The sequence below is a fragment of the Penaeus monodon genome, chromosome 3 (assembly GCF_015228065.2).
Source record: "Penaeus monodon isolate SGIC_2016 chromosome 3, NSTDA_Pmon_1, whole genome shotgun sequence".
Lineage (NCBI taxonomy): Eukaryota > Metazoa > Arthropoda > Malacostraca > Decapoda > Penaeidae > Penaeus > Penaeus monodon.
This window is the reverse complement of record NC_051388.1, coordinates 49,247,920-49,271,919: the sequence shown is the minus strand read 5'-3', so window position 1 is coordinate 49,271,919 and position 24,000 is coordinate 49,247,920. Positions and strand designations below refer to the sequence as shown.

The 24,000-nt window shown below is 34.7% G+C and overlaps 6 protein-coding genes across 6 annotated transcripts in view; all 6 read left to right on the top strand.

The window, feature by feature from the left end:
- Positions 1 to 1,780: 1,780 nt before the first annotated feature.
- Positions 1,781 to 2,345, top strand: LOC119589745 (pro-resilin-like). Its single transcript, XM_037938324.1, has 2 exons — positions 1,781 to 1,811; positions 1,908 to 2,345. Exons 1-2 carry the CDS (start codon positions 1,800 to 1,802, stop codon positions 2,271 to 2,273), a joined length of 378 nt encoding a protein of 125 aa, XP_037794252.1. The 5' UTR covers positions 1,781 to 1,799; the 3' UTR covers positions 2,274 to 2,345.
- Positions 2,346 to 5,058: 2,713 nt separating this feature from the next.
- On the top strand, positions 5,059 to 5,693 carry LOC119589734 (pro-resilin-like; the record flags this gene model as incomplete). The annotated part of the gene is made up of 1 exon (XM_037938316.1): positions 5,059 to 5,693. A coding segment is annotated over one exon (372 nt), but the record flags the coding sequence as incomplete, so codon positions are not given.
- A 1,954-nt stretch (positions 5,694 to 7,647) lies between these two features.
- LOC119589722 (pro-resilin-like) lies at positions 7,648 to 8,224 on the top strand. Its single transcript, XM_037938307.1, has 2 exons — positions 7,648 to 7,678; positions 7,786 to 8,224. The coding sequence occupies exons 1-2, from the start codon at positions 7,667 to 7,669 to the stop codon at positions 8,149 to 8,151; spliced, it is 378 nt and encodes a 125-aa protein (XP_037794235.1). The 5' UTR covers positions 7,648 to 7,666; the 3' UTR covers positions 8,152 to 8,224.
- A 6,562-nt stretch (positions 8,225 to 14,786) lies between these two features.
- LOC119589711 (pro-resilin-like) lies at positions 14,787 to 15,560 on the top strand. Its single transcript, XM_037938299.1, has 2 exons — positions 14,787 to 14,817; positions 14,930 to 15,560. Exons 1-2 carry the CDS (start codon positions 14,806 to 14,808, stop codon positions 15,293 to 15,295), a joined length of 378 nt encoding a protein of 125 aa, XP_037794227.1. The 5' UTR covers positions 14,787 to 14,805; the 3' UTR covers positions 15,296 to 15,560.
- A 2,004-nt stretch (positions 15,561 to 17,564) lies between these two features.
- Positions 17,565 to 24,000, top strand: part of LOC119596461 (pro-resilin-like) — an 11,066-nt gene continuing 4,630 nt past the window's right edge. The window contains exon 1 of the mRNA XM_037945720.1: positions 17,565 to 17,593. Coding sequence (XP_037801648.1) covers positions 17,582 to 17,593 — 12 coding nt within the window. The 5' untranslated portion in view covers positions 17,565 to 17,581. The remainder of the gene's footprint in view (positions 17,594 to 24,000) is intronic.
- LOC119596472 (pro-resilin-like) lies at positions 20,745 to 21,286 on the top strand. Its single transcript, XM_037945742.1, has 2 exons — positions 20,745 to 20,766; positions 20,849 to 21,286. The coding sequence occupies exons 1-2, from the start codon at positions 20,755 to 20,757 to the stop codon at positions 21,212 to 21,214; spliced, it is 378 nt and encodes a 125-aa protein (XP_037801670.1). The 5' UTR covers positions 20,745 to 20,754; the 3' UTR covers positions 21,215 to 21,286.

Below are 24,000 nucleotides of genomic sequence, written 5' to 3'. Positions count from 1 at the left end.
GATATACTATATTTTAGAAAACTTTTGTGTCCCAGAAATCGGAATAATAAAAGAGCATATTCCTTCTTAGCTTACATAAGTTGAAAACTCTAATTATTGAGGTAAATGTCCTAGTACAGTGTCTGACGACTGACTGAATTAGAGAAAAAGGAAAATTTCAAGCAACGATAGCGATCGCCTTTGGTTTGCTGAATTTCCTTGTATAGAGGCTATATATGGAAATAAATTGAAGGAATTTCGCAATCAGTGCTGGCCATAGTTAACTTCTTATGGCAAAACCCAAAGAAATAAAGCACAAATACATTCATAAATGTATAAACATACTTGTATATACATACATGTATGCGTATGCATGTACGTATCTATGTATATATAGTTATATACATTCGGATGCATTCGTATGTATATATGTATATGCATATATATATGTACATATATGTTCATGTGTATGTCTGTGCGTGTGTTTGTGTATAAACACACATTTATACATGCACACACACACACACACACACACACACACACACACACACACACACACATATACGCAGTATTCATACGTATGTATATATGTATGTGCACACACACACACACACATGAATATACATACATACATATATATATATATATATATATATATATATATACATATCATATACATATACATACGTATGCATGTATATATATGTAAACATATGTATATGTGTGTACATGTATACATACGTATTATGTGCATGTATGTATCTATATCTGTATATATAGATATAGATATACATACATGCACATAATACGTATGTATACATGTGCACACATATATATGCATATGTTCACACACACACACACACACACACACACACACACACACACACACTACACACACACTATATATATATATATATATATATATATATATATATATATATACATATACACATACACACGCGTATGTGTATATACATACGTGTATATATATGTATGCAAACACAAACACACACACATATATATGTATGTGTGTGTGTGTGTTTGTATACGTATTTATACACACACAAGTGCATACACACACACACACACACACACACACACACACACACATATATATATATATATGTATATATATATATATATATATATATATATATATATATATATATTATGTGTGTGTGTGTGTGTGTGTGTGTGTGTGTATGTGTGTGTGTGTTTGTGTGTGTGTATGTGTGTGTACACATACGTAGACACACACGCACACAGACACACACACACACATATATACACATATATTCAGACACATGCACATACATATGTCTATATGTGTGCTATATATACATATACAATAATATATATATATATATATATATATATATATGTATATATATATATATATATATATTTACATTCATATACTCTTATATATATACATATATATTTAAACAACAAGTATTTGCAAATCTGTTCCTATGATCAGTATGTTGCTGGAAGTCTAGATAGAAACCTCTATAATAACATCTGTATCGTGAAGTATAGTTAAATATCTATATCAAAAGGGAAATTTGAAGTCTGTGGTGGTTAGTATTTTCTAGGTTTGGCACGCTCATAAAAGCATGACCTTCAAACGTAAAATTCAGACATGCAGCTATGTAACATCATATGAGGGGAAAACTCGGTCACTTGCGGATCAAGGCATTCTTGTTGGGATGATATTTCTTGACGTCATCAGATGGGCGGAGTTTTATTTCTGAAATCTGGTATAAATGGTAGCACTCTCTCTGCCGCCGTCAGTCTCATCGCAGTCTCTCTCCACTAACATGGCATTTAAGGCATGTGCTATTGTACATTTCTTGATTTCTGAATGTTACCAAACATACCCATTTCTTCACCTCATAAATGATACTAATGATTGAAATATACTTCAGGTATTTGCACTGGCCGCCCTTGTGGTCGTCGCTATCGCTCGTCCAGATAGCCCGCCTACATATGGCTACTCCCCTCCCACACCCTCTTACGCACCCGCCAAGTACGACTTCAACTACGCTGTCAATGATCCACCATCTGGCAACGACTTCGGACATCAGGAAGCCCGTGATGGAGACAACACACAGGGATCCTACTACGTCCTTCTTCCCGACGGTCGTCTGCAGAGGGTGACCTACAATGTGAACGGAGATTCCGGTTACGTGGCTGATGTCACCTACGAGGGAGAGGCTCAGTACCCCACCCCAAAGGCCTCCTATGGTCCTCCTCAGCCATCCTACAAGCCACCCACTCCTTCCTATGCTTAAGAAACAGAACTAAGGATATTTATTGAACGCGTGGTTTTATAAGTACTAGATATTAAAATAGCAATCTTTATCTTTAATAGTTTTTTATCCGATATATCGTCTCAGTTATAATTTAGAAAGTGTTTTGAATATTAAAAGTAAGCATTCCTCCTTAGCTTGTTTTGAAAAAAATCTTATTAGAGAAATGTATTAGTGTATCGATGGCGACTGACTGAAATACAGTCTTCAGCATTTTGTTATGAAAAAGGAATCTGTATGTGATTTTTTGCTATGGAGGACCTATACTAGATTGTTTTCACTGATGAAAAAAGAGCTTCGTAAGCACAAATTCACAGAGCTTCTTTTTTACAGTATAGTAGTCTTTATGGCATAACTTTATTCGGAATAAATTATGTAATATATATTAGGATGTAGTGGGATTTTTTCATATTTATACATACACACACACACACACACACATAGAGAGAGAGAGAGAGAGAGAGAGAGAGAGAGAGAGAGAGAGAGAGAGAGAGAGAGAGAGAGAGAGAGAGAGAGAGAAGAGAGAAGAGAGAGAAGGAATTGTGAAGCATAACCTGTGTGTGTGGTGTTAAAGGATTGTTTGGATGGCGCCCCGTTTTTTTATATGGAAGCAGTGGTTCTCTGCCAATCTAATAGGGTTGGATCATTTACAAATACAAAGTTTATACGGAGAAAGTGTTATCACCATATGTCTTTTACAGTATGAGTTGATTTTGTGGCATTAGTGAGATGATCTTCACGCCATATGTGGAGAAAAGAGCTTCGTAAGCATATAACTTCTTATTTCAAAACGACATAGCAAAAACTACTTTAGTCTGAGTGTTGGCTACGATACATTAGAAGAACGTCAACCTAATGCAGCAATCTCTGTTCCGCCAATGTTTGATTGCCCATAATTCAAGTTACCTAATGTTTTAATCATACGCGCATAATTCAATAGATTTATACATGGATGCCTTGTTAAGACATTTGAAGTAGAAATCATATATTTTGAAGCAGAATTTGGTTCTACTTCATTTCATATGGCTATATATATATATATATATATATATATATATATATATATATATATATATATATATATATATATATATATATATATATATATATATGTGTATATATATATATATATATATATATATATATATATATATATATATATATATATATATATGCGTGTGTGTGATGAATCCGAATCTAAATGAAAATATCTGTTACTCACTGCAATGTACTAAGGTAGTGTTAAATTCATTTTTCTTCAATTAGAAGTTTAGTATCCATCATTGTTGCTGTTATTTCTCTGGCTATGACTACAATCGTGATCATGATTATAATCACGACAACTTATGAGAATCTACATACCGTATCCCACACATCTTGCGAAGCTATTACCTGAAATTTATAACGTTGAATATGCATATTGGTATTTTCTCAAACTTGGTACAACACTGAATCATAAAACACTTTATCAATAATGCGTCTTTTCTTATACATATCACTACAGTTTAGCGTGTACAGATACTTTGTTACATATGAATGTAGGTGGCCAATCCATTATGATTCGTTTGTAATTAGTTTTTAATCTTAATGTCCATTTCATTGTCTTAACCATACTGCGGTTCTTAAACTTCTAACAAATACGCCTCCTCTAGCTGCTGGGACATAAGACAAATGACTGAAACCTCTTGAATTAAAGGGAATTCTTTGTTATGCAACAAATATATTGACAACACTAGCTAAGATAATTTTAAATGCCAGCAGAAGGGGCTCGTGTTCACTATAAGGAACTCCAGAAAAAGAGGGGAGACCATCGTTCCAATAGTTGATGGTCTTCATAATACTTTTGCACCATTGTGTCATTTACTAATACTTTCTTCAATAAGTCGAATTCTCAAAAGTTGTGGTTCTTTTATTAATAACCACGATTCTTTTATTATTGTCAACATGTACATGGCTTTAAAACGTAGTGTTCAAAGCCACATTTATGTAACATCAACGGAATCTTGTTGGGATGGTTTTCTCAGACGTCATTACATGGGGGATGTCTTTCAGTCTTTCTTAGTCTTAGAGTCACGTTTGTGATAACTGATAATTTTGAAATAATTTACATATTTACGTTTTCCCTACCCATGCTTAAGTATATGAAAAAAATCAGGTATCATGTTTTTTTTATCATTGGTACGCAAATATCAATTTAAGAGGTAGATTTATATAAGAAATATTTTCTAATCTGGAAATCTAGACTTACACCTTTTTAATAACATCTGTACTGATGTCATAGTAAGAGAAGAGTATCATTAAATCTATAGAGAGAAGAAAACTTGAGGCCTATGGTGCACTTGAAATTGGAAGAACATTGTAGCCAGTACTTGACCTGTTGATGGACAGTGATAAAAATCAGATAAGCTTCGTCTCATAATTAGTGTTTTCTCAGTATGACACACAAAGCGTGACCTTCAAACGTAAAATTCAGACATACAGTTATGTAACATCTGAGGGAGAAGTCAGTCACAAGCAGATCAAGGCAGTCTTGTTGGGATGATATTTCCTTACGTCATCAGGTGGGCGGAGTTTTATTTCTGAAATATTATATAAATAGACGTATTTTCTCTGTAGTCTTCAGTCTCATCGCAGTCTCTTTCTACCAACATGACATTCAAGGCATGTACTATCTATATGAAATATTCAGGAAGTTTATTGGTTCATTTCATGACTTCTGAATGTTACTAAAGATACTAAAAGCTTCATCTCATAAATTATATTAATAATGCAGGTATTTGCACTGGCCGCGCTTGTGACCGTCGCCGTCGCCCGTCCAGATAGCCCTCCTAGATATGCCTACTCTGCTCCCACACCTTCCTACGCACCCGCCAAGTACGACTTCAACTACGCCGTAAACGACCCACCATCTGGCAACGACTTCGGACATGAGGAAGCCCGTGATGGAGACAACACACAGGGATCCTACTACGTCCTTCTTCCCGACGGTCGTCTGCAGAGGGTAACCTACAATGTGAACGGAGATTCCGGCTACGTGGCTGATGTCACCTACGAGGGAGAAGCTCGGTACCCCACCCCAAAGGCCTCCTATGGTCCTCCTCAGCCTTCCTACAAGCCGCCCACTCCCTCATATGCTTAAAAAAACTATGCTGAGGATATTTATTGAACTCGGGTCTTTGTAAATACTAGATATTAAACCAGCAATCTCCATCTTTATTAATTTTAAATCCGATGCATGGTATCTATGATTTAGAAAAAAAAAAAAAAAAACCGTTCTGATTATTAAAAGAATATACTCCTTCTCAGCTTAGTTGTGTTAAGAATTCTAATTATTGTGGGAAAATTTCCAGTCTGTCAATGGCTACCTGTAATACAGTCTTAAGATTCTTGTTATGAAAAAGGCATCTGCGTTTTTTTTATGCGACCATCTTTGTTTTACGAAATTTGCGTTTTTAGCTTGTGCTACGGAGGACCTATTATTATTATGATTATTATTACTGATAAAAAATTAGCTTTTTAAGCATATTTTCACGTGAGAGAAATAGGTATTCGGTAATAGAGCAGATTTACATATTTCAGGGAATTTCGCTGAATCTCCATATAATATATATATATATATATATATATATATATATATATATATATATATATATATGTGTGTGTGTGTGTGTGTGTGTGTGTGTGTGTGTGTGTGTGTGTGTGTGTGTGTTTGTGTATGTGTATGTTCATATATATATAACATATATATGAAAATATATGTATATATACATATGTATACACAGACTCCATGTACATACATACCTAGAAAGATACATCTATATCTATTCCTCTCTCTCTTTTTTTCTTTTTCTTTATATATTTCTTTATATTCATGTATGTATCATATTAATCATATATAAATAAACTTCCGTCTTTACATTTAAAAAATTCTATTCTTCTATTTAAGTAAAACCATGAAAGTACTAATTTGTAATTCTTTCTTGAACAGTATTATTCACTGAGTATCAGTTATCGGAAAAAAATTACTTCTCATGAATACCTTTCAAATCATCTTTTATACATATAATTGTGTGTTTCAAGAAACAGTTTTTCTTTTATTGAGTGTACTTTTTGATCTTGATAGCCATGAAAAAATAGCTTCGAAGCATAGTTTAATGGAAAGTTTCTTTTGACGATGTTGTGATCTCTATTACCTTGTTTATTTATTCAGGATAAATAATTTATGGTGTATGAGGATGTCCGCGGTATTTTTTTTAGGGGTAGAAAAAGAAAGAGATAGACACATAAATAGAGTGAAGCATTTCCTTGCTTGTGGAATGCACTGGGTTCCTCGAATCGCGCCATTTCTCTGAGATTCGGGCCATTTGCATACAAAGTTCATATGGAAAAAGTGCTAAAATTATCATGGCCCTTTGAGTTGATTATGTGGCTTTATTAGTGTGGTATTCACGAAACGAGATATTCGTTAAAAGAGCATGATTTAATTCTAAAATGGGAGTTAGTTTCGTTTCTATCAAATACGTTATAGCAAAGGCTACTTGAGAACGAGACATCATGAGCCAATGGAGCTCAGTATGGTACAGCAGTCTGTTCCCTTACTGTTTGACTGCGTGCAGATAATGCTTGAGCTGGCATAATTGCAAATTTAAGCATCTCATTGTAAGGAATCGATACTGAAATAGAATTTTTGCTGGATCTATATGGAATATATATATATATATATATATGTATAGATAGATAGATAGATAGATAGTGTAGTAGATATGATATATTTATATATATATATATATATATATATATATATATATCATATACACACATCTATATCTATATCTATCTACACACACACAGACACACACATGTGTATATATTCATATACATACATATACAGTATATACAGTATGTATATACACACACTATATTATATGATTAAATGTCTTTTGTTATGTAAAGAAAATCAATTCTCTGCATATCTCTAGTACACTAAAAAGAGTGTAAGTATGCATTTGTAATTCTTTCTCGATCAGTAAACTTCAGACTGATACCAGTATCAGTATGATGAAGCTGATGCAGACATTACACTACAGATTTTTACAGTTTGACACAGACGCGATAATATTCATTCGTATCAGTTACTAAAAAAACATGCATAACTCATGAATATTTTAAAAACGAACTTTCACACATAAGTAATGTGAACATCTTCATACCGGTAATATCACTGAAGGGGAAAACTCGCTCACCAAATCAAGGTTATCTTGTTGGGATGATATTTCTTGACGTCACGATCTGGGCGGGGTTTTTCTTGGACACTTGTATAAAAGAAAAAGATCTGTGCGTCTTCGTCAGTCTCATTCCTCGCAGTCTCTAACAGAATGGCATTCAAGGCATGTATATCGGTCATTCCTAAAGTGCAGTTGTTTAAGATTTGTCTATTTTCTAACCATAAAACATTGGTCATAAAAACATTTCTAACAATTCAAATGTACTGCAGGTATTAGCACTGGCCACCCTTGTGGTAGCCATCGTCGCCCTTCCTGATAGCCCACCTACATATGGCTACTCTGCTCCCACACCCTCTTATGCACCTGCCAAGTACGACTTCAACTACGCCGTCAACGACCCACCATCTGGCAACGACTTCGGACATGAGGAAGCTCGTGATGGAGACAACACACAGGGATCCTACTATGTCCTTCTTCCCGACGGTCGCCTCCAGAGGGTCACCTACAACGTGAACGGCGACTCCGGTTACTTGGCTGATGTCACCTACGAGGGAGAAGCTCGGTACCCCACCCCAAAGGCATCCTACGGCCCTCCCCAGCCTTCCTACAAGCCGCCCACCCCATCCTATGCTTAAGATATAGCATCTCAGATAGCTCTTGAAGTCGGGTCTTTGTAAATATTATATATTAAAGTAGCATACTTCATCTTACGTAGTTTTATATCACCTCCATAAATCAAACTTCTCTTAATCTCAGTGATGATGATAGAGGATGATTAAAATAATCCATTCCATTTTCATTACATACTATATATACAAACATATGCGAACATAAACACACACATGTGGGTCTGAATATTACGTATGAAGGTCATATGGTTTATCATTATCCATCATACACACATGCATATATACATGCATACATACATATATATAAATACATACATATATATATATATATATATGTGTGTGTGTATGTGTGTGTTTACGTAGAGTTTTAATTTTCTACACGTGATTTGATGGTTTAACTTCTATTTTTTGCATTTTATCTTTATTTATTGATTTTATTTATTTATTAATTAATTCATTTTTTACTAACGACACTTAATAAGCTAATGCCAAGCGTCTACTTTTTGTCTTTCCTCTTTGTAAATGACAGACACTCGCATAAACATACATATAGTCAGATATGACGAAACTCGCCTAATCTATCAGTGTAGCTCATGTCTGTTATGAAAAATGAACGTGTCTTCAATTCATGTTCAGAATTATGCATAAGTGCATTGTGCGAGGAATGGAAGTGGGTATTGTAAATGCACCAGATTATGGGATCACTTCTGGCTGACTAATTATCCTTTAGTTACTAGTTACGTATGTGACACACACACACACACTCACACACACACACACACACACACACACACACACACACACACACACACACACACATAAAGAGCGAAAGATGTGCATACGTATTCATATTGAAGCACATATGTATTTATAGATATAGATGGAGTCATGCGTTTCAAATTGGAGTTACATTCCATTTGTAGGTTTTGTCTTATCCTCTGCAAAGTCTGGGCAGCACTGACTGCGGAACACTAAACTAATTCTACTATAATAGCCAAGAAAAATGTATCTAGTCGGGCGACTAGGCATTGTGGGCTTGTCCGAAATAACTGATAAAAAAAAAAACTATGATTTTCGCAGTGTTGAAACACATATAAGAGATACAAAAGTGCGTATGTGAATTTACAATTAGTTCTTCAAGTAGCGCGACCAGTACGGTGCAAGCTATGTTGTGATTGCCCACTAATAAAAATAGCAAAATATGATATAAATACACACCACTATATGAAGATACGGTAGAGAGCTAAGAGTACCTATCGGTAATACATCAATGTGTGACATAATAAATTATAAACATTTAAATAAAACAGATTGACAAAACAAGTATCTCATATTATTTCATTTTGTCTATTGCCTACCTCGCACCCAGTCTCAGAAAAAATTGGTATCAATCGTCATGTAATTAAGAAAAATCTTGTTATTCACAAAATTACTAACGAATACTACGTTTGCATGCGCCCTGTGTGTCCAAAACCTTACAATGTACTGCCCACCCAGCACGCCAATACGACTACTACGCTAAACGATCCACATAGACGATCGACATGAGGAACCCGTGTGGAACACCGATCAGCTTTCGACGGTGTGCAGGTGACCACAGAACGAACTCGTCGTGTGATGTCACTAGAGGGAGAGTCAGTACCCCCCAGGCCTATGCCTCCTTCCACAACCACACTTCTATGCTTGGATACAGAAATTTATGAACTGGTTGTAAAATACTAGATATTACCAGCATCTTTAATCTTATTAGGTTTAACAAAATTCCGTAACTTTATATTTAGAAAGCTTTTGGTCTTAGAATACGGAATACAGAGCATAGTCCCTTAGCTACATAAGTTTAAACTCTAATATGAGGTAAATAGTCCTAGTACAGTTCATACGATGACTGAATAGAGAAAAACAAAATTCAAGCAACGATAGGATCGCTTGGGTTTGATGAATCCTGTTGATCCTAATGGCTGCAGAGGAAGTATAATGTGGCTGATATAGGAAATAAAATTGGAAAGAATTCGCATCAGTTCTGTCAAAGTTAAATTCTTGATGGACAAACCCATGAAATAAGCAAAATACATTCATATGTATAAACTACTTTGTATATTCATCATGTATGCGTATGCATGTACAGAATAAATGTTATATAGTATATACAATTCGGATGCATTCGTATTATTAAAATAATTGTATAACCATATAATGATATACATATATTTCATGGTATCTGTGCGTGTGTTTGTGTATAACACCACATGTTACTACTGCACCCACACACCACACACCACACCGACACAACACACCAACACACCAAACATCCACCATATGCACAGTATTCGACGAGTAATATGTAGTGACACACGACCACACACATCCAGGTCTCACAGATATACCACTAATTGATAGGATATCTTATGTATGTCACCTACAGATGAGCATCATTACCACCATATGCCTATACATATCATACTTATGCATATCTATATGTAAACCATATGTATATTTGTACATGATCGTAGTTTTTGTCATGTAGTATTATATCTTAATCTTTATTAGTATAATACATGCCATATACGTATGTACATGTTGCAAACATATTATGATATGTTCAACACACACAACAACACACAAGCAACCTACTACACACACACACACACACACACACATATTATAATATTCATAATTGAATGATAATAGATATAAAGGATAATTCACACATACATCGCGTTATGTGATATCATACGTGATCTTGTATGCAAACAATAACAATCAGAAATAAATTAGGTTTGATGTGTGGCATACGTTATTTATGCACAACCAAGGCAATAAGCACAAATACACCATCACAACACGAAACAACAAACACACCAACACACATACACTATATATATATTATATACATATATATATATATGTATGATATATTGTTGTGTTCTGTGTTGTCGTGTGGTGTGTGTTGTGTTTTTGTTGTATGTGTTACACCATACTAGACACACACGCACACACACACACACACACAACACATATATACTATGTATATTAGCACACACACACACATACATATAATCTAATATTGCTATATATAATATATAAATATATATATATGCATACTATATATATGATTATATATTAAATATATATTAATTAACTATTCATATACTACTGTATATGTATATATACATAGATATAGTATTAAACAACAAGTATATTGCAAATTGTTCCTATGATCAAGTAGTCTGGAAGTCTATATAGAAACCTTCTATAATAACATCAGTATCGTTAAGCATACGTTAAATATCTATATCAAAAAGAAAAATTTGAAGTTGTGTGTGGTTAGTTTTTCGTAGTTTTGCACGCTCATACAAAACAGACCTCAAACGTACAATTCAGACATCACTATTAACACAATATAAAACTCGTCACTTGCGATCAAGGCATTCTTGTTGGATGATTTTCTTGACGTATTCAGATGTGCGGAGTTTTATTTTGAATCTGGTATAAAAGTATATCTCTCGTCGCCATTCAGTCTCAATCGCACGTCTCTATCCACAGAACATGCATTACAAGCATGTGCTATTGTACATTTCTTGATTTCTGAATGTTACCAATACATACCCATTTCTTACCTCATAAATGTAATTACTACATGATGAAATATACATTCAGTATTTGCATCTGTCCTGCTGTTGTGGTCGTACCTCTATCGCTCGTCCGATAGCCCGCCTAAATATGCTACTCCCCAAAGAACCCTCTTACGCACTCGCCAAGTACGTACTTCAAGTTACGCTGCAAGATCACCATTGCAACGAATTCGGACATCAGGTAAGCCTATGATGGAAACACGTCACGGGATCCTATACGTCTTTTGCCGGACGGTCGTCTTGCGAGGGTGACTACAATGTGACGGAGATTCGGTTACGTTGGCTGATGTCACCTAGAGGAGAGGCTCAGTACCCCGACGCCTCAAGGCCTCTATGCGTCTCCTCAGCACATCTACAGCCACCCATTTACATTCCTATGCTTCGAAACAGCAAACATAAGGATATTTTTGAACGCGTGGTTATAAAGTACTAGATATTGAAAATAGCATCTTTATCTTTCATAGGGTTGTTGATCCGATATGTATCGCTCAGTTAGATTTAGAAAGTGTTCTGACTACCTTAAAAGTAAGCATTCACTACCTTCAGATCCTTGACTTTGGACAAAAATCCGTATGAGAAACATCTAGGGATCGATGGCGCTGACTCTCGAAATACAGTCTTCAGCATTTGTTATGGAAAAGGAATCCGTATGTGATTTCTCAGTGGAGGCCTAACAGAAGTTGGTTCTCAGCATCTAACAAAGCCACATTCGTAAGCACAAATCACAGATATCTTACCTTTTTAAGTATAGTATCTTAAATGGCATAACTTTATTTCGATAAATTATGTATATGTTAGTTAGGATTGTGGAATTTTTCAATATTAAAATACAGCACACCACTACGACAACAACATAGAGAAGAGAGAGCATGACTGAGAAACAGTAGCATGATGAGAGAGACGAGTGAGAGGAGCAAGAGAGAGAAGAAAGAGCGAGAGAGCAAAGATACATGTGTGTGTGGTGTTTAAAGGATGTGTTTGGATGGGCCCCGTTTTTATATGGAACATGGTCTCTGCCAATCTAATAGGGTTGGATCATTTACAAAAAACAAAAAAAGTTATGAAACGGAGGAAAGTGTTACACATATGTCTTAAGTATGAGTTGATTGTGGATTAGGTGAGAATGACTCACGCCATGATGTGGGAGGAAAGAGCTTCGAAGCGTATATTTTATTTCAAAACGGTCATAGCAAACAATAGTTGGATCGATGTTGGCTACGATACAGTTAGGAGAACGTCAACCTAATCAGCAATCTCTGTTCAGCCATGTTGATTGTCCATAATTCAAGTTACCTATGTTGAATCATACGCGCCATAATCAATAGATTTATGACATGATCTGCCTTGTTTAGAACATTTGAAGTAGAAGAATATCAATATTTTGAAGCAGAATTAGTTCTATTTTAATTCATATGGCATATATCATATATTATATAATGATGATTTATAAATATTTATATAGATATCATATACATTTATGATAGCATTGCACTTATATATCTATATATATATATATATATATATATATATATATATATATATATATATATATATGCGTGTGTGTGATGAATCCGAATCTAAATGAAAATATCTGTTACTCACTGCAATGTACTAAGGTAGTGTTAAATTCATTTTTCTTCAATTAGAAGTTTAGTATCCATCATTGTTGCTGTTATTCCTCTGGCTATGACTACAATCGTGATCATGATCATAATCACGACAACTTATGAGAATCTACATGCCGTATCCCACACATCTTGCGAAGCTATTACCTGAAATTTATAACGTTGAAAATGCATATTGGTATTTTCTCAAACTTGGTACAACACTGAATCATAAAACACTTTATCAATAATGCGTCTTTTCTTATACATATCACTACAGTTTAGCGTGTACAGATACTTTGTTACATATGAATGTAGGTGGCCAATCCATTATGATTCGTCTGTAATTAGTTTTTAATCTTAATGTCCATTTCATTGTCTTAACCATACTGCGGTTCTTAAACTTCTAACAAATACGCTTCCTCTAGCTGCTGGGACATAAGACAAATGACTGAAACCTCTTGAACTAAAGGGAATTCTTTGTTATGCAACAAATATATTGACAACACTAGCTGAGATAATTTTAAATGCCAGCAGAAGGGGCTCGTGTTCACTATAAGGAACTCCAGAAAAAGAGGGGAGACCATCGTTCCAATAGTTGATGGTCTTCATAATACTTTTGCACCATTGTGTCATTTACTAATACTTTCTTCAATAAGTCGAATTCTCAAAAGTTGTGGTTCTTTTATTAATAACCACGATTCTTTTATTATTGTCAACATGTACATGGCTTTAAAACGTAGTGTTCAAAGCCACATTTATGTAACATCAACGGAATCTTGTTGGGATGGTTTTCTCAGACGTCATTACATGGGGGATGTCTTTCAGTCTTTCTTAGTCTTAGAGTCACGTTTGTGATAACTGATAATTTTGAAATAATTTACATATTTACGCTTTCCCTACCCATGCTTAAGTATATGAAAAAAATCAGGCATCATGTTTTTTTATCATTGGTACGCAAATATCAATTTAAGAGGTAGATTTATATAAGAAATATTTTCTAATCTGGAAATCTAGACTTACACCTTTTTAATAACATCTGTACTGATGTCATAGTAAGAGAAGAGTATCATTAAATCTATAGAGAGAAGAAAACTAGAAGCCTATGGTGCACTTGAAATTGGAAGAACATTGTAGCCAGTACTTGACCTGTTGATGGACACTGATAAAAATCAGATAAGCTTCGTCTCATAATTAGTGTTTTCTCAGTATGACACACAAAGCGTGACCTTCAAACGTAAAATTCAGACATACAGTTATGTAACATCTGAGGGAGAAGTCAGTCACAAGCAGATCAAGGCAGTCTTGTTGGGATGATATTTCCTTACGTCATCAGGTGGGCGGAGTTTTATTTCTGAAATATTGTATAAATAGACGTATCTTCTCTGTAGTCTTCAGTCTCATCGCAGTCTCTTTCTACCAACATGACATTCAAGGCATGTACTATCTATATGAAATATTCAGGAAGTTTATTGGTTCATTTCATGACTTCTGAATGTTACTAAAGATACTAAAAGCTTCATCTCATAAATTATATTAATAATGCAGGTATTTGCACTGGCCGTTCTTGTGACCGTCGCCGTCGCCCGTCCAGATAGCCCTCCTAGATATGCCTACTCTGCTCCCACACCTTCCTACGCACCCGCCAAGTACGACTTCAACTACGCCGTAAACGACCCACCATCTGGCAACGACTTCGGACATCAGGAAGCCCGTGATGGAGACAACACACAGGGATCCTACTACGTCCTTCTTCCCGACGGTCGTCTGCAGAGGGTAACCTACAATGTGAACGGAGACTCCGGCTACGTGGCTGATGTCACCTACGAGGGAGAAGCTCAGTACCCCACCCCAAAGGCCTCCTATGGTCCTCCTCAGCCTTCCTACAAGCCGCCCACTCCCTCATATGCTTAAAAAAACTGTGCTAAGGATATTTATTGAACTCGGGTCTTTGTAAATACTAGATATTAAACCAGCAATCTCCATCTTGATTAGTTTTAAATCCGATGCATGGTATCTATGATTTAAAAAAAAAACAAAAAAAAAACCGTTCTGATTATTAAAAGAATACACTCCTTCTCAGCTTAGTTGTGTTAAGAATTCTAATTATTGTGGGAAAATTTCCAGTCTGTCAATGGCTACCTGTAATACAGTCTTAAGATTCTTGTTATGAAAAAGGCATCTGTGTTTTTTTTTTATGCGACCATCTTTGTTTTACGAAATTTGCGTTTTTATCTTGTGCTACGGAGGACCTATTATTATTATGATTATTATTACTGATAAAAAATTAGCTTTTTAAGCATATTTTCACGTGAGAGAAATAGGTATTCGGTAATAGAGCAGATTTACATATTTCAGGGAATTTCGCTGAATCTCCATATAATATATATATATATATATATATATATATATATATATATATATATATATATATATGTGTGTGTGTGTGTGTGTGTGTGTGTGTGTGTGTGTGTGTGTGTGTGTGTGTGTATGTGTGTGTATGTGTGTGTATGTGTTTGTGTATGCGTATGTTCATATATATATACATATATATGAAAATATATGTATATATACATATGTATACACAGACTCCATGTACATACATACCTAGAAAGATACATCCATATCTATTCCTCTCTCTCTTTTTTTCTTTTTCTTTATATATTTCTTTATATTCATGTATGTATCATATTAATCATATATAAATAAACTTCCGTCTTTACATTTAAAAAATTCTATTCTTCTATTTAAGTAAAACCATGAAAGTACTAATTTGTAATTCTTTCTTGAACAGTATTATTCACTGAGTATCAGTTATCGGAAAAAAATTACTTCTCATGAATACCTTTCAAATCATCTTTTATACATATAATTGTGTGTTTCAAGAAACAGTTTTTCTTTTATTGAGTGTACTTTTTGATCTTGATAGCCATGAAAAAATAGCTTCGGAAGCATAGTTTAATGGAAAGTTTCTTTTGACGATGTTGTGATCTCTATTACCTTGTTTATTTATTCAGGATAATTAATGTATGGTGTATGAGGATGTCCGCGGTATTTTTTTTAGGGGTAGAAAAAGAAAGAGATAGATAGGCACATAAACAGAGTGAAGCATTTCCGTGCTCGTGGAATGCACTGGGTTCCTCGAATCGCGCCATTTCTCTGAGATTCGGGCCATTTGCATACAAAGTTCATACGGAAAAAGTGCTAAAATTATGATGGCCCTTTGAGTTGATTATGTGGCTTTATTAGTGTGGTATTCACGAAACGAGATATTCGTTAAAAGAGCATGATTTAATTCTAAAATGGGAGTTAGTTTTGTTTCTATCAAATACGTTATAGCAAAGGCTACTTGAGAACGAGACATCATGAGCCAATGGAGCTCAATATGGTACAGCAGTCTGTTCCCTTACTGTTTGACTGCGTGCAGATAATGCTTGAGCTGGCATAATTGCAAATTTAAGCATCTCATTGTAAGGAATCGATACTGAAATAAAATTTTTGCTGGATCTATATGGAATATACATACATATATATATATATATATATATATATATATATATATATACATATATATATATATATATAAATATAATATTATATATATATATATATATATATATATATATCATATACACACATCATATATATCTATCTACACACACACACACACACACACATGTGTATATATTCATATACAAACATATACAGTATATACAGTATGTATATATACACACACATGGAAACTATATTATATGATTAAATGTCCTTTGTTATGTAAAGAAAATAAATTCTCTGTATATCTCTAGTACAGAAAAAAGAGTGTAAATACGCATATGTAATTCTTTCTCGATCAGTAAATGTCATACTGATACCAGTATCAGTATGATGAAGCTGATGCAGACATTACGCTACAGATTTTAACAGTTTAACACAGACGCAATAATATTCATTCGTATCAGTTACTAAGAAACACATGCATAACTCATGAATATTTTAAAAACGAACTTTCACACATAAGTAATGTGAACATCTTCATACTGGTAATATCACTGAAGGGAAAACTCGCTCACCAAATCAGTTATCTTGTTGGGATGATATTTCTTGACTTCACGATCTGGGCGGGGTTTTTCTTGGACACTTGTATAAAAGAAAAAGATCTGTGCGTCTTCGTCAGTCTCATTCCTCGCAGTCTCTAACAGAATGGCATTCAAGGCATGTATATCGGTCATTCCTAAAGTGCAATTGTTTAAGATTTGTCTATTTTCTAACCATTAAACATTGGTCAATAAATATTCTAACAATTCAAATGTACGCAGTATCTAGCACTGGCCACCCTTGTGGTAGCCATCGTCGCCCTTCCTGATAGCCACCTACATATGGCTTTTCTGCTCCCACACCTCTTATGACCTGCCAAGTACGACTTCAACTACGCCGTCAACGACCCACCATCTGGCAACGACTTCGGACATGAGGAAGCCGGATGGAGACAACACACAGGGATCCTACTAGTCCATTCTTCACCGACGGTCGCCTCCAGAGGGTCACCTACAACGTGAACGGCGACTCCGGTTACTTGGCTGATGTCACCTACGAGGGAGAAGCTCGGTATCCCACCCAAAGGCATCCTACGGCCCTCCCCAGCCCTTCCTACAAGCCGCCCACCCCATCCTATGCTTAAGATATAGCATCTCAGATGGCTCTGAATCGGTTCTTTGTAAATATTTATATTAAAGTAGCTACTTCATCTTACGTAGGTTTATATCACCTCCATAAATCAAACTTCTTTTATCTTATTGATGGATGTAGAGGATGATAAAAATCCATCCCACTTTCATTACATATTATATACAAACATATGCGAACATAAACATACACATGTGGGTCTGAATATTACGTAGAAGGTCATATCTTTTATATTCCGATGATACACATGCATATATATATATAATATATATATATCTATAATATATATATATATATATATACCATATATTATATACACACACACACACCACATACACACACACACACACACACACATCTATATATATATATATGTAATATATATATTATATATATATTATATATATATATATATATATACATATATATATGCATGTGTGTGTTTACGTAGAGTTTAAATTTTCTACACGTGATTAGATGGTTAACTTCTATTTTGCTTTTTATTTATTATGATTTATATTTATTATAATTAATTATCTTTTACTAACGACATTATTAGCTAATGTCAGGCGTCTACTTTTGTCTTTCCTCTTGTAAATGACAGACCACTCGCATGTACATACATAAGTCAGATATGACGAAACTCGCCTAATCTATCAGTGTAGCTCATGTTTTAGAAAAATGAACGTGTCTTCATCATGTTCAGAATTATGCATAAGTGCATGTGCAGGAATGAAGTGGTATTAAATGCACCAGATTATGGGATCATTTGGTGACTAATTATCCTTTAGTTACTAGTTACGTATGTGACACACACACACACACTCAACACATACACCACACACACAACACACACCACACACACACATAAGACGAAGATGTCATACTATTCATATGAAGCACATATGTATATAGATATAGATGGAGTCATGCGTTTCAAATTGAGTTACATTCATTTGTAGGTTTGTCTATCCTTGCAAATTGGCACATGATGCGGTAACTAATGATTCTAACTATAATACCAAGAAAAAAATGATCTTGAGTACGGGCGTAACTAGGCATTTGTGGCTTTGGTTCACTGAATATTACTGTATAAAAAAAAAATATGATTTTCGCCTAATCTATCAGTGTAGCTATGTCTGTAGAAAATGAACGTGTCTTCAATTCATGTTCAGAATTATGCATAAGTGCATTGTGCGAGGAATGGAAGTCGGTATTGTAAATGCACCAGATTATGGGATCACTTCTGGCTGACTATCATTTAGTTACTAGTTACGTATGTGATACACACACACACACTCACACACATACACACACACACACACACACACACATAAAGAGCGAAAGATGTGCATACGTATTCATATTGAAGCACATATGTATTTATAGATATAGATGGAGTCATGCGTTTCAAATTGGAGTTACATTCCATTTGTAGGTTTTGTCTTATCCTCTGCAAAGTCTGGGCAGCACTGATTGTGGAACACTAAACTAATAGACGCTTTTTCCGAATCATTCTATTATAATAGCCAAGAAAAAATGTATCTTGAGTACGGGCTTTGGTTCACTGAAATTAACTGATAAAAAGAAAACATTTTTTAGTTATCAGAATAAAAAACAAAAAACTTAATTTTCGCATGTGTAGGAAACACAAGATTATAAAGAGATAACCAAAAATAATGCGTAACTTGTTGATATTTATTACCTTTATAGTTTACAGGGTTCTTCAAAGTACGGGTCGCGAGCCAGTACCGGGTCGCAAGCTCATGTTTAGTGAGTCGCCACACATTAGTAATAATGATAATGATAATAAATAGCGCATACATATGTATATGAACTGATACGGGGTTGAGAGAGACGTATAATAGAATAGACATACTATATCGCGAAAATAGCATACAAAATCAAAATGGTTGGTGACGAGATAAAAATTAAGGACTCTGGATTAAGAGCATCCACCTCTTCTGTCAAAAGATTATACAGTCATCTGTCAGGTATTCTTTGAATCGTTGAAAATTGCACGTACAATTATTTATATTTATCTTACCTTTTGTCATATTGTCCCTTACCTTTGCTACGCCAGTGGTCATCAGAAAAAAAAGGTCTGATACAAATATCGATCAATCGTATATTAAGAAATATATTACCAGCACTAAGATATCAAATTGAGAGCTAAAATATAAACTATATATATTCTAAATTGTTCCTAATATTCAGTAATGGTATACTCGTGGGTATTAATGCTTCTAGAATATATAGTACAGAAAAAGCCCTGAAAGACACCTAAGAGAAGAGTATCATCCATATGCAACAGTAAAAAGGAAAACTTGAGATGGATGGTGCACTTAATATTCGAATATCATTGCATGCATTGATTGACGTGTATATATCTACTGTATATTTTATTGTTAATATGACACAGATGCATCATCTCGTGAATAATATTTTCTAAGTGTATCTTGAATACTAATAATTAAACAAACATTAGGTGACCTTCAAGCATAATATTCAGACCCACATTTATGTAATATCACCGGAGGGGAAAACTCGGTCACAAGAGGTTGAAGGCAGTCTTGTCGGGATGGCATTCCCTGACGTCATGATATGGGCGGAGTTTTTCTTGGACTCTTGTATAAATAAAAGGACTCTCTCTGTCGTCTTTAGTCTCACTGCAGTCTCTTTCCTCTAACATGACATTCAAGGCATGTCTTATATACGCATCGTTTAGAAATGTTATTTTGCTTCTTCACCTCATAAATGATACTAATAACAACTATACTACAGGTATTTGCACTAGCCGCGCTTGTGGTGGTTACCATGGCCCGTCCAGATAGCCCGCCTACGTATGGCTACTCTGCCCCCACACCCTCTTACGCACCCGCCAAGTACGACTTCAACTACGCCGTCAATGACCCACCATCTGGTAACGACTTCGGACATGAGGAAGCCCGTGATGGAGACAACACGCAAGGGTCTTATTACGTCTTGCTTCCCGACGGTCGTCTTCAGAGGGTGACCTACAATGTGAACGGCGACTCCGGCTACGTGGCTGATGTCACCTACGAGGGAGAAGCTCGGTACCCCACCCCAAAGGCGTCCTACGGTCCTCCCCAGCCTTCCTACAAGCCGCCCACCCCCTCCTATGCTTAAGATATAGAGCTTCGGATATCTATTGAACTCGAGTTTTTGTAAATATTATATATTAAACTAGCATATTCCATCTTACGTAGTTTTATATCACCTGTATAAATCGTACTTCTCTTTATCTATTGAACTCGGGTCTTTTTAAATATTATATATTAAAGTAGCATACTTCATCTTGACTAGTTTTATATCACCTACATAAGTTCTACTCTTCATCTTAGTGATGATACAAGATGATTAAAAAAAAATGAATTCATTTTCATTATACAATATATTTACACAAACATATACGAACATAAACATAGACATATGGGCCTGAATATTATGTTTGAATGACATTTAGTATATTGTTATTATTCATGACACATAACACATGCATCTATCTATCTGTCTATATATATATATATTGTTTGTGTGTACTGTGTGTATGTGTGTGCTGTGTGTGTGTGTGTGTGTGTGTGTATGTGTGTGTGTGCGTGTGCTTATGTATAGGTTTAAGAATATGATGATGGTTTATTTTTCTATTTTTTTACTCTATTCTTACGTAATCGTAAATGACAGGCATTCTCATAAATAATACTAACAACTGAAATAAACGATCCACCCTCTGGCAACGACTTCGGACATGAGGAAACCCGTGATGGCGACCTCACACAGGAATCCTACTTCGTCCTTCTTCCCGACGGACGTCTTCAGAGGGTGATTTATAATGTGAACGTAGACTCCGGATACGTGGCTGATGTCACCTACAAGGGAGAAGCTCAGTACCACACCTCAAAGGCCTCCTATGGTCCTCCTCAGCCTTCCTACAAGCCTCCTACCCCCTCCTGTGCTTAAGGTACAAAGATATTTATTGATCTCGAATCTTTGTAAACACTAGTTATTAAACAAGCGATCTTCCTTTTTAATAGCTTTATATCCAATACATGTTTTTCAATTACATTTTAGGAAACCGCATTCCTGAAATATGAATAGTAATAGAATGTATTTTCTCTTGGTTTAATCATGTAAAAAAATAAAAAAATAAATAAAAAAAGAGAAAAATGTATTGATAACTGCCTAAATACGGTCTATATATTCATGTTGTGGAAAATGAATGCATGTATTTCGAGCGACAGTCCTTTATCTTGTGCTACTATTTTGTAGTACAAAAAAATTTGAGCTAATCTTATTATCTATAAGAATCCTTTTATTTGTCATTGCACACCTTTATGAGTGATTTATAATGACTATACACCATTACTTTATGTCACCTATTACATACTATTATCCCAGCCACAAAGGCCTCTTCTTGCCCTTACAAGGCGCCCACCCCCTCCTATGCTTAAAATATTGCGTCTCGGATATTTATTGATCTCAGATCTTTTTAAACATTAAATATTAAATAAATATATTTCATCTTACGTAGTTTTATATCATCTACATATATCATACTGTCATCAACATTATGTAGATAAAAAAAATCCAGTCCATTTTCATGATATACTATATATACACACAGACAACCAAAGACACAGACACACACATATATTGTAGACACACACACATATATATATATTGTACACATACACACACACACACACACAAATATATAATGCACACACACACACACACACACACATATATATAATACCACACACAAGGCAACACAAAGGTTCTACTACTCTGCTCCTGACATGTCTCAAGGGTCACCTCACTGTCAACGAAACCGATTACGTGCTGATGTCACTACAGGAGTTTGTTACCCCCCATAAAGGTCCTATGTCGCCTCACTTCCTACAAGAATCCACTCCTTCCTATGCTTAGATATAGTCCTGGGCATTTATTGATCTCGGATCTTTGTAATATTACATATTAACAAGCATACTTTATGTCTAGTTTTTAATATAATCATATAGGTGATTAAAAGAAATCCAGCCATTTTCATTATATACTATATTATACACTGTACAATACACAGACAACACATATACGTTGTATGGAATTACACACACACACAAAACAAAACACACACACACACACACACACACACACACACACACACACACACACACACAAACACACAAAAACACACCACATAGTTATTTGTACAGTTTGTGTTACACGCGTATTTGCTTATACACACAAATTGTAATGATAACATTACTTATACATACATATATATTATAATACAGAAATCATGCGTCATACACCAATGTATACATATATACATGTATATGTTACATATATGTATTGCATGTATGATTAGCTAAATATTTATATTCATATATATATACATACTTATATTTATTATATATATATATATATGCATTAAATATGTAGTATATATATATTATATGTATATGTTATTCACTAACACAAATATATGTATATGCAACGCACACACACACACACACACACACGCACACACACACATACACACAACAACCACATTCTCTTACATTATACTTCTGTATATATACCATATCATGTCTATATGTAATACATTCACATAACATATTTTATCTAACACACAATCTATATGTACACAATGTTATATAATTATGTATTTATGATATTTTTATATATTCATTTGCACAAAAGACACACACACCACATATATATATTAATAATAATAATTGCTATTTAACAATATTCATCTTGTAAATGACGTCACTCACGAATATCATGCATATATCGATAAAAAAAACTCGTCAAACTGTCAACATAATATACACACACTTATTTGAATACCTGTATATATCAATCGTGATAATATCTAAATAGTATTCATACAAATATTCGACCACATT